This window comes from Sylvia atricapilla, chromosome 2 (genome assembly GCF_009819655.1).
Source record: "Sylvia atricapilla isolate bSylAtr1 chromosome 2, bSylAtr1.pri, whole genome shotgun sequence".
In the NCBI taxonomy this organism is placed as follows: domain Eukaryota; kingdom Metazoa; phylum Chordata; class Aves; order Passeriformes; family Sylviidae; genus Sylvia; species Sylvia atricapilla.
Window position 1 is genome coordinate 19243754 of NC_089141.1, and position 15242 is coordinate 19258995.

The following is a 15242-nucleotide window of genomic DNA, read 5'->3' on the forward strand; positions in this document are numbered from 1 at the left end:
ACAAAATGTGGTGCCAACAGTAAACACCATCTTTGACTTTTTTTTGTGTCAACTGCATCTGAGTCAGAGTCACAAACCAGTAAAATTCCAACAAAGCAGTGCAAGTTTTCACTCCTACTGTCATTCCCACTGGAAGTGGAAGATTGGCATTGCTGTTTCCTGCAGCACAGGAGTCACAAAAATCCCACCATGTGGATTTTTAGGCTGAAAGCCTTGCCCCGGTAAATGACACTGGAGGCAGGAGGCTGGAATGCTGTATACCATGAACAAAGCTGCCCCTCCTATGCTTTTCAGAGTGCTGAGAATGATTTCTTGTTGCTTAATTGCTATTCAGCTGTAAGGATCTGCAGCCTGCCTTCGATTTCCTTCTTCTCCTCCTTGGGGAGGCAGTGGCTGGTAACCACAGCATGTAGGCAAGACCTTTTCTGCTCCAATTTCATGCCTTTATTGTGCCCTTACACTGACCTTTTAGGTGCCACCTCTGGCAGAGTGTTTTGTCGGTAAATGGCAGAAGTCTTTAGGTGAGAGCTTCCTTTCTAAGCTAAATTTTTAAGTAGCATTGTTGTAGTATTTATAATTATGGTTTTCATTTACTTTTCTGAACATATATTCATTATAAGTGTATCAAATATAGAAATCCACGAACTGCAACAATTACGTAGCTAAGAGATAGACATAAGTGTTTGAAAAATGTCATCTGAGGACAAGTTATTGCTTATTTGATAAATATTAGGCTTTTACTCCCACATATTTTGAGCAAGCACATATTGTACCTAGGATAGATTTTAAGGGCAAATTTTCTGGCAGTTTTCCAGTTTTCTTTCTCCCTTTTAAGAGATGTGCTCTTTGTTGCTTAGTCCTTGGGAGTCCAGCTCCCTTCCACCACTGCACATTCTGAAGGCCTTTTTGGATAAAAAAACTATTCTGTTTTCTTCCACCACCTTCTGTACCAGCAACTCCTACCCCAACTGCTGTAGTTTGGAGGAACTAAAACTTTTTGGGGGAAGGCATTAAGCTACCTGATCCACTGAAGTTCTTTAGTGCCTAAGTTTTAAGAATTAATGAACCTGGAGAATTCAAATTCCTGCTGTCATATTTGCTCTTCATTCATGCTATGTTTAGTTACAAGGGAAAAAAGTATTTGTTTACAGAATATAGAACAAACACCACAGTTTCTAATGACAAGGTAGTACTGAACTTTCTTGAATTAAAGTGCAACTTGTTCAAACGTCTGGATGTGTTATGAGAGTAACCTGACAGGACCATCCTGTCCCATAAATGGCTATATTTTCCCCCTGAAAGTAGGACAGACATCTTACATGAATAAATCAATTTTATTTAAATAAAATTACAGGTGTATTTTGTCTAGTAAAAACTACCATATAGTCTTTCACAGTGTTGTGGTCTGAAAACAAACCAAGTGAGAGGCTCTAAGTCAGAAATAAAATTTAATGAGAAGAAAAGGAAAATAAAATAAAATAAAATAAAATAAAATAAAATAAAATAAATACAAAAATAAAACCCACTGACAGAGTCAGAATACAACCTGATCAGGATGATGGAAACAGTCCAGACGAGGTGGTCTTCCTGAAGCAGAAATCTCGTAAAAAGGTTTGGTAGCTCTTGTCCTCTGGTAACCCAGTGGGCGAGGGCTGCTTCTACTGTCCCAAATCCCAGCTTGTATCCAGGTGAGAATGCTTGGCTCCTCTCCATGGGCAGAGCATCTCACAATGTGATGATGAGTCATGGAAGAGGGCCTTGATGGCCCATTAAAGAGAGACCTCCCTCCGGGAGTTATCTCTGAGTCATGCATAAGGCATTGATGGGCCATTAACTGAAGATGGTGATAGAATACATCCTAAACTACAACCCAGGACACCCAGGCACCAATATTTAAAAATAATTTAAATTTTCTTGAGAGCATCTTCCTTTTTTCTGAGTGTTGTTTGTAAACTTGTCGGACTTCCCACCCCTCATTCAGCTCAGGCGATGCCTGCTGCTTGTGAAATGATGAAGGCTGTACCTTTTTCATTGTAATAAGTGCCCTACTGTTCCCGGGCATCTCTTTTGAACACAGGAGAATGGGTCAGGCATCCCATGTAGCAAAAGGCCACTCTGAAATAGGGTGTTTCTTTCCTTTGTGGCACTATACATTTGTCAGTCACGAACCTCCGCTATGACACTCACTTTGCATGTACTGTAAGTATTAAAAATTAAAATCAAAAGACTATTGTTTCATTGAGACTTCAGGATCTGCTTTTCTTTGCATTTCTTCAAGCTAGATAATACAGTGCCACCTTTTTTAATGTGAGGAAAGAGCCTTTGCACAATGCCTGCCCTACAATTCTGTGTCACAGACTGCATCAGTCTCCAGTTTGGGCTTCTTCAGAGGCATCTTTGCTAAGCATGGTTGCACCAAAGCCAGCAGATGTGTGTTGAGCTTATCTGTCCAGTTCTGTGATCATTTACAGGAGATGCACAGCAGGGACCCAGAGGGAGGTGCAGGTACCTCTCAGAAGGCCAAATCCTGCTCAGTTTTTCTCCAAAAAAAGACCCAGCTCTACAGCCACTGCTGGATGTGGGTAAGGACAGAGCCAGAGACCCCAGGCCCCTCCCCACGGGAGGAACAGTGTCAGGCAGCACTCTCTGGCCAATGAGTTCAATTACTGTCACTTTTTGCTTCAGTAAAAGCAGGGAATTTTTTTCAAAAGGAAATTTTGCTAAGCACTTTCCATGTGCACAGCTCACCCATGAGGCTCACTTCATCAACTGATTTTGCCTTACTGCGACAGACTTCTTGTAATAATCCCCAAGTTCTCTTTGATGCACAGACATCATCTTCTCTGCCTTGCAATACAGAAGCTTTGTAGCTCAACCATTCTAACAGGAAAAAGAATCTGCCCTTTAAAGTAATCCCCACCATTTAGAGACAACAGTGATGTGGTGTGATGAAGGTAAGATCACAACAGGGATGCATTTGGCAAATGTATCCCTGCTGCAATTAACAGGCAAGCTCCTTGGGGAAGCCATGGATCTTCCTTCTACAGAAAATCTGATTTTAATGGAACCACAGTAATCAAACTCAAGTCTTAGATATGTCTTAGATATATTTACTCCATATCCATTGTGTATGGAGTAGATACAATTATTTCAGAGTTTGTAGTAAGACCACTGTAAAGCTGAGACAGAGCTACAAATATACCATATCAATACCTATCTTACAAGAATGTCCCAAGACAGGCTTTACTAAAGTTTGCCAAAATCTCCAAGAGCCTTCAGAGAAAAGCACTGAAAAAGGGCCAACAATTGCTAAGAAAAGCAGTGATCTTTGACTAGCAATGTGCAATTTCCTCTTTGATATTTGTAAATGTAGAAATGTATGTGAGCCAACTACCCTTGTTTTCCAAAGAATATTCATCTGGATAAACTGACACCTGGTTACAGGTGTTACTTCACAATACTTGGCAAACCTCTAACATAATTTTAAAAATTAACAACTGAAGTCTTCTAAGAAAACATACAAAAGCTCAGACAGCTTATTGTGTTTTTCATCCTGCTTAGGTTATCCCGTCAGTTTAGAGATACAGCACCTTAATATTTGCACGGTATTAAATGTATTTATCAAGAAAAGCGGTGAAGAAACTTGCATTATTCCTGTCTGTGAGAAACAAAGTAGTTTCTGACAATCTCCTTCAGAATAAACACCATCAGGGATTCTAGAAAGGCACTGACAAAACTGACAGACTAAGATACAGCATTAACAGCATGTGCAGCTGAAGAAAGGTGCTCCTTGAAAAAGGGGAGATAAAAGATAGATCTTAAAAGTGAAGTAAATATTTACGTTGCATTGAAGGTAAAGTAGCTTTAGAAAAAGCCTATAAGGATTTTTTGTGTATTGGAGTCCCTTTGAGGTACAAACTATTTTATCAGCTAGCTTTTTTAAGCAGTTTGCTGCTATTGGCCATGAATACTGTGCTTTTCACTAGATCAGTTTGCATGGAGAAAATAAATGCAATTAAAAGTGGTGTTATTTTTTTTAATTCCCTCACTGGTGTTGGTAGTTGGATATGAAGGAGGCAACATCTGCCCTCCCACAGCTCACTGTGCAGCATTGTGCAGACTGCCTGGTGACTGAAGGGCAGATACAGGGAAAGGGATGCAAAACCATCTTATCCCACCCACAGAGCAGAATTACCCACTCCTGATTCAGGTCGTGGGTCACATGTCTGCTCTGAATCCTGCAGGAAACCACGAGATTCCACCAAAGAAAAGGAAATAGCTTTGGGAAAAAAACCTGGTTTTGCAGTTAGGTGCTGCCTGACTGGGCACCCCTCAGCCTTTCTGGAAAAGAAATTGTTCCAGGCACCAAGGGAAGGCAGAGTCACTTCCACTGCCTTGCAAAGTCAAAGGATAGCAACCAGACAGGGCTGTCTAGGCACAGGCATGAGCAACTGCACTGGGTTTTGATCACCATACACATCTTTGGTCTTCCTGCCAGGCTTGGTGCTGTCTCTGGTGGGGTTGAACCACTGCACACTCTTCAGTGAACCACTCAGCAGGTTCACAGTGAGTTCTTTCTGTTTAACATAAAGCCACAAGCAGAGACACAAAGTTGTTACACAAGACAGCTGCGAGACTGTGGTTTCTTTATCTTGTTCTGCTGTTTCCCAAGTCTGAACAGTTATTTATCCACAGGTACTTGCAGGGCAACCAATACACATATTCAGACACCCTAATTATGGAAACTTTATGTCCAGCAGTGGCTGAAAAACATTTTGCTTAGCTTTTAATAAGGCAAACATGCAGACTTCACTGTGACACCTCATCCACGCCAAGTCTGTCTAATATTAGTCTGATTTTCTCTAAAGCATGAGATAAGCAACCACCATGAATCAATATCAAACTTACCCTTCACAAAACCCAAAAAACCCCACCCCAAACAAACAAACAAACAAAACCGAAAGAAACCCCTAGACAAACAAGCAAACAAAAAACTGTGTAGATGTAGACATCATAGAGGATTGATATTTGCAAAACAAGTTGTAGTAAAGAATGAATAGGATGGCAAAAAATGTAGAAATGAGGTATCAATTAGCCTAATGGTTGGAGTGGGCAAACTTGTCAAGCCATACTCATGCTAAATTTCTTCTTCTGACTCATGATCTCTTTCAGATGTCTTCAGTAAACCCATTTCCATGGATTGGGACTGCTTAACCTTCGAAACGACTGCCCTGGAAGCAACAACAAAAAAGTTGCCAATAATAATTCAAAGTCTCATCTGACCATTTTTTACATGATAAAATCAAATCCTGTTTTATCTCTTCTGTGTCTCATCAGCGAGTTAGGATGACTCATTCTGTGATTCTGTGGTTAGGAAGTCCTGCCTTTATCGATACATCCTGACTGTACAGCTTGTGAGCTCTTGTTCCTATGGACATATCACAGAACACTTCAAACAAACCTCAGTGAACCCTCCAGAAGGTTCAGCCTTGTGCAGGCGCTGTGTTTTTCCTTGGGACGGCAAGCTGTGAGAGAGTCTGGCCAAACTACTCTCAGAGGGGAACACTGCCAGCATGCAATGATCACCATGCCATGATCAGCCTCCCCTGAGGCCTCGTCTGACGCTGCAGCAGCCACTGGTCCCAGCATAGGAAGGGACATGAGATTGCTGCCACTTCCTCAAGAGTTGCCTTTCTTTATACAGCAAACCAGTTACCCAGCCTTGAGTGCTGGTGCCTTTCAGACTGAGATACAAAAAGAGTTAGCACCTCAGTGCAAATCAAACCTGGAAGAACTATGTATTTAACATGATTAAATAGGGCTATTAGTATGGTAGGGATAGAGCAAGGGGTGAGAAGCATGTTCAGGACACTGCAGGAAAAGGCTTAGTAAGGTCCTGTGGACAGAAGGTGATCACACTGTGATCTCATGGCAGAGGCATTTTTACAGCCAAATTAACACTGCAGTTGGAATTGTGTCAGAATTAGCACTGGGCAGTGAGGAAAAAGGCTAACTTTAGACATTAGTGGGTGAAAATGATTAGTGAAAAAGAAATCAGGTTTGATCACAGGGAATTTCTAGGAAGGAATTCTGTGTAATAATCTTCAAAGTCATGAAGCCTGCTCACCAAACCACTTAAAATCAGCAGAGATGAGCAGCAGGAGACAAGATTCTGCAGGGAAAATGAATCTCCTACTTCTGACTTTATACGTGCTTACATATGTGGAAGACTATTTGAGTTCATCTTATGTGAAAAGTATTATGCTATCAGAGCTGTATTTATGGATGTGTTTTTTCCCCTCTCTACTGAAGCAATGTCATGTGAGTTTCATTGATTACTAATAACTATTTTTATTTTACCTTGCAAGACAATTAATTACTTCATAGAAACATTTTCATTTGTCAGTGAAACTTTTCTAAAATAAAGCTCCTACTACACTATATAGAGAAGTCACCAAAATTTTAGTATTTCAAGCAACTTACCAGCTGACAATTGTGTAATTCACTGCAAGTATAAGAAAAGCAAAGGCGTAATGCCAGCAATAGCACATGGTCAGGAACATCATGTTAGTGTGATCCATCTGATTCCACTCCGGGCTCCCATTTGGAGGATAAAGCACAAAGCCAATCTGTAGTAAAATAAAAGAGATTTAGTACATATCATTTGATGAGCATTCTATGCCATATCATGTTTTATGCTACCCATCACAAGGCAGACATTTAATTTTCATATGGTGTTTCTTATTTCTGTGTGTATTATTAAAATCAATTTTGTAGTCAATCTCAGGTGAGATGGATTACTTTAAACAGCTCTGTGCAGAAATGTATTTGAAGATAAATGTCTTCATTTATCTTATCTATTTGAAGATAAATGTCCCAGAGATTCGCTGCTCTTGCCCAGAAAATCAAGGAGCCTGCCCAGCAGCCCAGCCCTGCAACAATCACCATTATGCACTGTAAGGAGGGGGACTGGTACTCTGCCCTGTGTGCTCTGAACTGAAATCGCCTCATGGATCAGAAAACCTGACTGGCCCTTTGCACTGCCTCTCTTCCCAGCAGTGTCTGGGAATGCATTACACAGCAGGGAAGATGAATAATCAATGAACAAATAAAGGGGAGCCACAAGTCTATTTCTTCTGGGCCATCCAAGGGAAAGGTTAGAAATGGCATAAAAATTGAGCTTCCTCCTGCAAGACTGTAAGTTCATGTAAAATACATAGCTGACTTGTTTATTCAGAGTGGGAGAGATCCAATTCATATTTGTGCATAAAATGGGAGAATGGTCAATCCTGTGGCTATGCAGGGTTTGCATGACAACACCAACCCTCTGTACTGCTCAATACTCTGCAAAGTCATCACTCAGTGGTTTAGCTGAGAATTTAGAAACTGGGAGGAGGCGAGGAAGGAAGAGGGGAGTGCATTTTGCATTTCGATGCAGAGAATTCAATGAATGAGGGTGTTGATGATCCAGAAAGAAAGTCCCTTTACCTTTTACAAATTTCCTGTGCTGCAGTCAGTATGTGGTTTTCAGTCATGCAGATGGTTGAAGTCTGATGTGGGTGTGAAAAAAGCCACACTTAAATTTCTTCTATTTTTAGTACTTCAATTTTTACTTTGAAACAAAACCCACATTGTCTGTTCTAAATTCTAATATTCTGTTCTAAAATTAGACTAGGCAGAAAACAATGAATAAATGGTTGCATCTATTCTTCCTATGTAAAGCTTCTTAAATCACCAGCTGAAAGTTTACAAACAAGAAAATAAAACAGCAAGTGCTGCAGCACCACATTCTTGAGTTCACTTATAGAAAAATAAAGCCAGTTCTGAGGTCTGTCTTCATGCCAAAGCAAGCATTTAAATATTTGATTTGGTGCTGAGTGTCCAGTTCTCCTAAGAAACAGCAAGCATTTTTATTCATTGTGTCTGGCCAGCATAGAAAAAAGGGAAGCCAGTCTAGACATGCCGGAAAGAAAAATCTTTGGAGTGACCTCAATTCTCCACTATAAGATGAAACACACATCAGCACTGGTGCTCCTATTTCTGTTACAAACTCCCAGCAACTCCTTAAATCTCTCTCTTGTTCTGTCAGCCGAGAAAGAGTCACTGTCAAATACCTATTATTGGATAGACTCACAAGTGAGTGAGGGCATGGAAGCTACATTTTCAGGAGTCCTTTCAGGAGCCACATCCCTGAAATACCAATGTTTCGGCTGTTCTTTTTTCTGCTCAGCTCCCAGAGCACTAGAAAAGCAGGAGGCTTTACATCACCCAGTCTCCAAATGAGAATCTGTAACTTAAGTACCTTTTGAAGCCGGCAGTGTCAATTTGCCTCACCTGTCCAGTGCTACACTGGCCATCTACTCACTGCTCCAGCAGCTGACAGTGGAGACTCCCTTTGTAAAGAACATATAATTCCATGCTCAAAATCACTGCCATTTTGCTGGCAAATTTGGAACATGATGTTACAGGCACTTCAGCTTCTTTATTGATTCAAATAAAAGGCACTTGAAGTAAAACAGCTGCTGTTTCTTCTGTAAAATGGACATGAGAAATACTTTTATGTCTTAAAAGGAATATTTTTTCTGTATCTCTTTAAAGGAACATTTTTTCTTTTGAGGTCTGTGTTTAAAAGGCATATATATAACCTGTGAAACAACTGCAAGGGGTTAAATGACTCATTTTGATTAGGAAAAAATCACAAAGGCAGAAAAGTGACCTACCTGCCAGAACCAGCTGCCTTGTAATATGCAGAGGCTTGTACGGAGCATCTCTAGCACAATACTGCCACGGAAGAAAACTTCCAAAAATAAGCAGGCAGCAGCTCCAAAGATAGCAAATAGCAGTAACTGATGAACGTGAACATCCAGCATGGCCCTCCCATGAAGGTGGTAGCAGAAGAGAAAACCTGGAATAAATTGTGATCAGTTTAAGATCATTTCTTCCCTTGTACTTTCCCTGCATGTGCTTTTAGAAAACTGAAACATTTCTAGTATTTCTCTTTATGCCAGCCTCACCTTCACTCACACTGGCTTTAGCCAACTAGTTGTGTGCCATGTCAGTACCTACATGAAACACATGCCTGAGCTACTGAGCGCAAAAGCCAAAACAGGTTTTTGCTGCTATTTTTGTAACATTTCGGTTGCTGTCTGAGCCAAGTAAGAAAACTAAGATACACCTCTATGATGCAGGCTCATGACCTGGCAGTGTAAGGAGGGCCAAGACTGATTTTCTGTGATGTCTTTGAAGTGTTTCAGGGAGTGGAACACCCAGCTCCCAGAGGATCATTCTGTAAGGCTGGTCTGAGATTCCCAGACCAATTATCAACATCCATGGGATTCATGCACATCCCTGCAGGGAGAGGAAAACTGACCTTCAATAAAGACTGCCAAGGAAAGCATCATCCTGTCCATGGCCGCTGGCAGTGCGTTGGTCCCGTGTGCCACGATGTCCACAAGCCCTGAAATGCCATAGAAGAGGTACATGGTGGCATGCTGCCAGTTCATTAAGTGATCCCAGTGCTTCTTCTCGTAGTTGTACAGCTTCAGATGAGGCCCATCAGGAACAAACTGCTCAGCCACCATCCCTGTGCATGAAACAAGGAGAAAAACCATTTGTTCTGGTACTTGAGGTGTAAACTGATGACAAGTCTTTACACAAACAGTAGAGGCAGCAATACATCTCCTTGAAGCATAATGCCAGTAAGTTTGAGGTTTTAGTATCAAGTAATCTGAGAGTGGAGAGCCAGAGGAAATCAGGCTTCAGCTTGACTCCTGGTGGAACTATTAGCATCTTGCAGTTTCCAGCAGTGAAAATGAAAACAGCTATTCTGTTCTGATTTTTCTTCTTTTAAACAATTGCTATTGTAGTAGTACTCCAACAAAAATTTTCAGCTGCCTTTTCCAACGGTTCAAACAAGAGCATAACACACACTTAACTCTCCAAAAGAAAGGTTTACCATTTCAGTGCCCTGCCACATGCAGGATGACAGAGTTCAGACTCATAATTCAAAGGGGTTTTTTCCTCTAAAGCCATAAAAGGATACCCCTCTACTGTGCAGTATTATTAAAAGTGCCATGGGAATGTACACAGAGTCAGTATTTGAATCTCGGTTCCACTCTCTCCCTTACCTTGGCCCCTCAGTGTCTTGCTGACTATCTGAGGTACTCCAGCAAGGGAAAACTGCTTTTAAATGCTTTATATGATCAATGAAGTTTGGGGAGGGTTTATAAGTTGTTCTGCTTTTAAAACAGTAAAGCTGATTTTATTGTTTATAAAGCATAGGCCAGCATCCTGCTGCATAAGTACATATGCTGTGGAACAAACGCAGTGCTGTTCCACCTTTATTTTCAGTTTCCCTAACATGAAAACAGCAGGTTTTACTCCTAATGCCTTTACTGTCTGTTTTAGTCAGGTGGTTTTTCCATACTTTTGATTGGAATCGGAATTTCCATATGTTAAAACAATAGCTTGTGGTTTCAAGTTGAAAATAAAAGCAATAGATTAATGTTTTATCTGTGAAGCTACCTCTAGACACAGACTGGGAGATTTGTAGGAAAGATGTCCACAGTCATGCCTCAAAATGCATGCTATTATTTAGATTTTTATCATTTTTAATGATAAAAATGTAGACACTGAACATCCCTTCAGTGCTGATGCATCTTAACAGAGAGGAAGAAAAAGCAAGAACAAGACTTTGTCATAGCCTGCACCTTGATAAGAAATGAGGCAAATCTGAGCATCTAAAGAACAGACAAATAGAACCTAGATGTGTAAAAATGGTTAAAATTCAGATATTTTTCAACTTGAGCCGCAAGTGCTGAGCTCCTCAGATCCCCTGTTGTTTGGTTTACTTACCCTCTAAAACTAAATCACTACCATACAGCCTGCCAGGATGTAAAGAAGAACTAAACACTTCCAGTCAGCTACACAGCTCTCAAAACCATCCCAGTGGGTTTGTACCCAGGCCTGGACACAACAGAAGGACAAACAGCTTCCCCACACCCCATCACAACAGTCCTGCAGCAATAAGATCGGGAGTTCAATCTTTTTGCGTGAATATTTTCACTTTTGACTAAGGTTAATCAAAAAATCATCTGCACATTTACAGATTTTATCAAAAAATCAGTGGAGGCTTCTGACATCTGAGATGGTTGAATTCAAATAGAAAAGTAACACCTTCCCAGTCTGGTGCTCCCAGAGTGCACATTGGAGGCCCTTGTCTAAATATCTTATCACTCTGCCTGAACAGTGAACAGTACCTGAGCACTGAGATGTGATCAGGAGTGGTCAGGTGCTCAAGAGTGGTCAGGAGATGTCACAGAAGCTCCAGAAGAGTGCTATGGATGGAAACCATACTGTGGCCACAACTGTGTAATTAACAGCAGTAGGGCAAAAAGAGTGGGACACAAGGAAATCCATTTTATCGGAGAACAAAATTTAAAGCAAAAAGTGTCAGAAGGTACAGCCTGCCCTTAGGTCCACCTCACTTACCAATGAGGGCAAAGACAGCTTTGATGATGCCCTCAACAAACTCCAGGCGCTGGAATCCTGCCCTGGAACCAAGGTAGCAAGCATTCTTGTTTTTCCGACAGGCATACTTCAGTGGATACTTCACAGACCACCATAAGCCAAAAAGAAGGAAAAAGCTTCCAGGGAGGGCATGCCCTTTGAAATCGCCCATGGTTTTCTGCTAGGCAATACCTGAAGGAGAAACAAACAGAGACCGATAATGGGAAGAGTGGGAGAATTCTGTGGGTTATAATTTTAACATGTCTTGAATAGATCACTGAATTGAGTACTCACAGTTAATTTTAAAGTAAATTTGGGTACCTATCTTCCCAGCCAGTCTCCCCAGTTGCATAGCTTTGCAGAAGCAGAGACCCAGCTGCAGAGCAGCTGACCTGAAATGCAGAGCTGGCAGTCAGCAGGGTAAGAGAAGGAAAGCCCTAGCACACTGTGTCATGCTGTAGAAGTTGAGCTGGCAAAAGAGAGAACATGAATACTCACTGTTTGGTGCTTTCACCTTTAGAGAGGGTTTTATACTTTTTTCCTTCATGAAAGGAAGCCAAGGCAATACCTGACTGAAGGAAAAACTAATTGCATACCCATCAAAAAGGTAAATATTCACTAGTAAATTTTCTTTTTTATTTCAATCCAGATATCTTGTTATGATTTACAAACATCAAGTAATTCTCATTTTTTGATGGGTGAATTATGCACCCACAACTAGATATATGTTATCAAGAATATCAAGTGCATTGTGTGACAATTAGTTGGTCAGGATTATATAGTCACTTAAAAAGTGCCATTCATAATCCTAGTAATTTTGGTTATCATTCCAGCATTTAAGATAGTTGCCATCGAGCCAGCAGCTTCTCCATTAAAATGACAGTTCTCACATTAAACTGCAATTTTGCTTTAAGATACTATAAACTGAGTTGTTGTGCCTCATATGTGCCTCAAATGCATACTGAGTCTCTGCACAGGCAGAAATCAAGAAAAACCACTTTAAAAGGATTGGCAGTCTGTACTTTCCATACTTATTGTTGCTTACTTAAAAGTTGTAACTGCACTGGAGCATCTGGCCATGAATGGAACATGGAAGCTCCAGTATATCTTTCTTTTTCATGAGTATTTCCTATGGTCAGCTCTGCTAAGAAGCTTTAAAATGTGGCATCTGGGCTATGGGGTACTTGCAGCTGGTTCATGTAAGGCTGTCTAGTCATGTAGTGTGAACCCTCTCCTATTTCTGGAGGCTCAACTCCACTGAAAGCACTATTTTTTAAATATTTTTTTAAGAAGAGGAACTTTCCCACATGCACAGGTCCTGGAGTTCTCCTAAGGCTATACCATCTGCATGAGGAGAGGTGACCACTATAGACACAAAGGAGAAGAAAAGAAAACATGACTGAACAAAAGTTCATGCATAACATGAGTCTGGCCTGATTTAAACAGGATGCTGAAGAGGGTCCTGCAGCCTTTGCTGTCCTTTCCTCTTCCAGAGCTGAGCTCTCCCACTGTAAGAGCTACTGAGTGGGAGAGATGAGCTTCAAAAGTTTTCCCTGGATAATACTCTGCTTACCTAATCTCTAGGGAAGCACTGGGGAAGTACAAGAGTAGAAGAGCAGAGAAATGTGATGCTGGTTGCCCAAGCAAGCCCATTTCTGGATGTGTCCCTGCAGGTGTCACAGGGTCTAGTGTCTGCATGTGGAAGCTGGGAAGGAGAGAGGGTGGAGATGGGTGCATTGGGCCCAGGAAATAGGGCCAGTCATGGGGCAGCCAAAGGGGGCATGAGGGACATGTTTATGAACAAAACATAAAGAACTCCCACTTGGGATTTCTGCTGAGTGGGGAAGGCCTTCTGCAGCTGAGGGTCCAAGGGCTGGGAGAGCCTTTCTCTGACTCCTCTGCTTCCCCTATCACCCTTTACTGAACCACTGGTTTGATGCTTGTGTGTTTTATTTGCAGGTGGGAAAAGCACTGCTCACTCTGCAGCAGCCCATAGCACACTTCACTGGTGAGGTCTGGGGAGCTCAGCCCCATTGGTGAGACCCAGGCCCTGCTATCACAACCAAGAGGTTCTTTCTTCATTTTGGGACACCTTTAGTTCAAAGAGTCTGACCTGCCTGTACATCCCTGCCAGTACTCACTGCACCATCTGCCTCAATAAAGGGCAGTACTAACAGCTTCAGACAGTCATCCAAACTTTGTTTTAACATTTAGAAGAATACTTCTTTTGCTTTTCAAACCTTAATTTCTGAGTTTTTTTAAACATGCTGGCCTGGAAGGCATTCCTGTCTTTTCAGATACTTTGGTATTTTCCCTTCTTTGAGCGAAAGGAAGAGGGGAGGAGAGGGGAGTGGCTTTTCCTCACCATGTCTGATCTCACTGAACACTGTTCATTGGAAAGACTTTATTCATTATCCATTATTATTCACCACAGGTACAAAGCTGTTCAAAAGGAACAATTTACCCTGTACTGCACATCAAAGCAAAACAATGGATTAGAAAGGTAAATGAAACCTCTGAATAACCTTCCCTTAGGAGAGTACAGCTGCAGTAGGAGTGAAATGAAGAATCATGTTGACATGATTTGTAGTGCACGGTATACAAAACTTCAAAAGTAATTCTTAACCTGTAAATTCACACCTGGGTTACCTAGATCTTTAAACACTTGAGGATTTTTTCTGCACTAAATCTGGGCAAGACAACAAGAAACTTAATTTTAAACTATATTTTGCCTTGCAAAACAAGCAAAAAGAAGAAAAGACTGATACAGCAGCTGATGTTCCACATCCAATATAAACAAAATAGAACCTTAATGAAAAAACCAAAGTAGAAAAATTAATTTTTTGCTTAAGGAAATACGATCACGTATTATTAGCTTTAGAGAATGTAAACTTCAGATTGAGTTCATCCAAAGATGTTGAGGATTATTTGTGGGATTTCTCTAGAAAGACACACATCCATTTTGCTGGCCAGCTGTTGTGACAGACTTTTGGAATGCTGCATCTCAACACAGTTGGTTTCAGAAAGGAGCTACACAACTTACCCTTCAACATTTCAAGTAAACTTGAAAATATTGTGACAGAACTTGTCTTAAACTGAGTAAACTTTCTAATTCATGAGTTTTCTCTTTTCAGGCCTGAGAGTTCCTTTTGGTGAGTCTAGAAGTCACTTGCCAACAGCCACAGTTTTGATGCGACTGAGACGTTTTGACTGCAAATAAACTGAGGGATATTTCACAATTTGGGGGCTTACTATGAAACTGAGAACATGGTGAGACTAAGCAGAGACTCCTCAGTAGGAAAGTCACAGTGGGGTCAGGAGATAGATCTGGGAGGTGGAAAGCAGGTGTGTAATGGGAGTTGAAAGGAGAGAACAATAAGTCAGGCTGCTACCTTTCTATGTGGCACTTTGGCATCCCTCTGTGCAGCCTGGGACAAAACATCTCCTGCCAGCTTGAGAGCCAGACAGTTTTGGTAGAGCAGATGCTATTTATTGGATAAAGATGGCATCAGCAAGTTATGACAATACTTGATAAATTTGAGGGCTTATTTTTAGAGAGCCTTATCAGTCGATATCTGCAGATTTGGAGTGATGTTGCAGAACATACAAATCCAAGACCATCTTTTTTACCCTCAGTGATTTCAGGGCCAAGGGTGTTGGCAGAGCCACAGCTACATTCTCAGCAGCAAACATTCCTTGCTGCCCACAGCCCTCCCTAGAGTCCATCATCTTAC

General features: G+C 41.2%; 1 protein-coding gene across 1 annotated transcript; it reads right to left on the reverse strand.

Annotated features, from left to right (window-relative positions):
* Positions 1–4914: 4914 nt before the first annotated feature.
* Positions 4915–11814, reverse strand: TMEM45A (transmembrane protein 45A). The gene is made up of 5 exons (XM_066340914.1): positions 11491–11814; positions 9371–9583; positions 8721–8905; positions 6484–6629; positions 4915–5231 (listed from the first exon to the last, which is right to left on the reverse strand). The coding sequence occupies exons 1-5, from the start codon at positions 11678–11680 to the stop codon at positions 5138–5140; spliced, it is 828 nt and encodes a 275-aa protein (XP_066197011.1). The 5' UTR covers positions 11681–11814; the 3' UTR covers positions 4915–5137.
* Positions 11815–15242: the final 3428 nt, after the last annotated feature.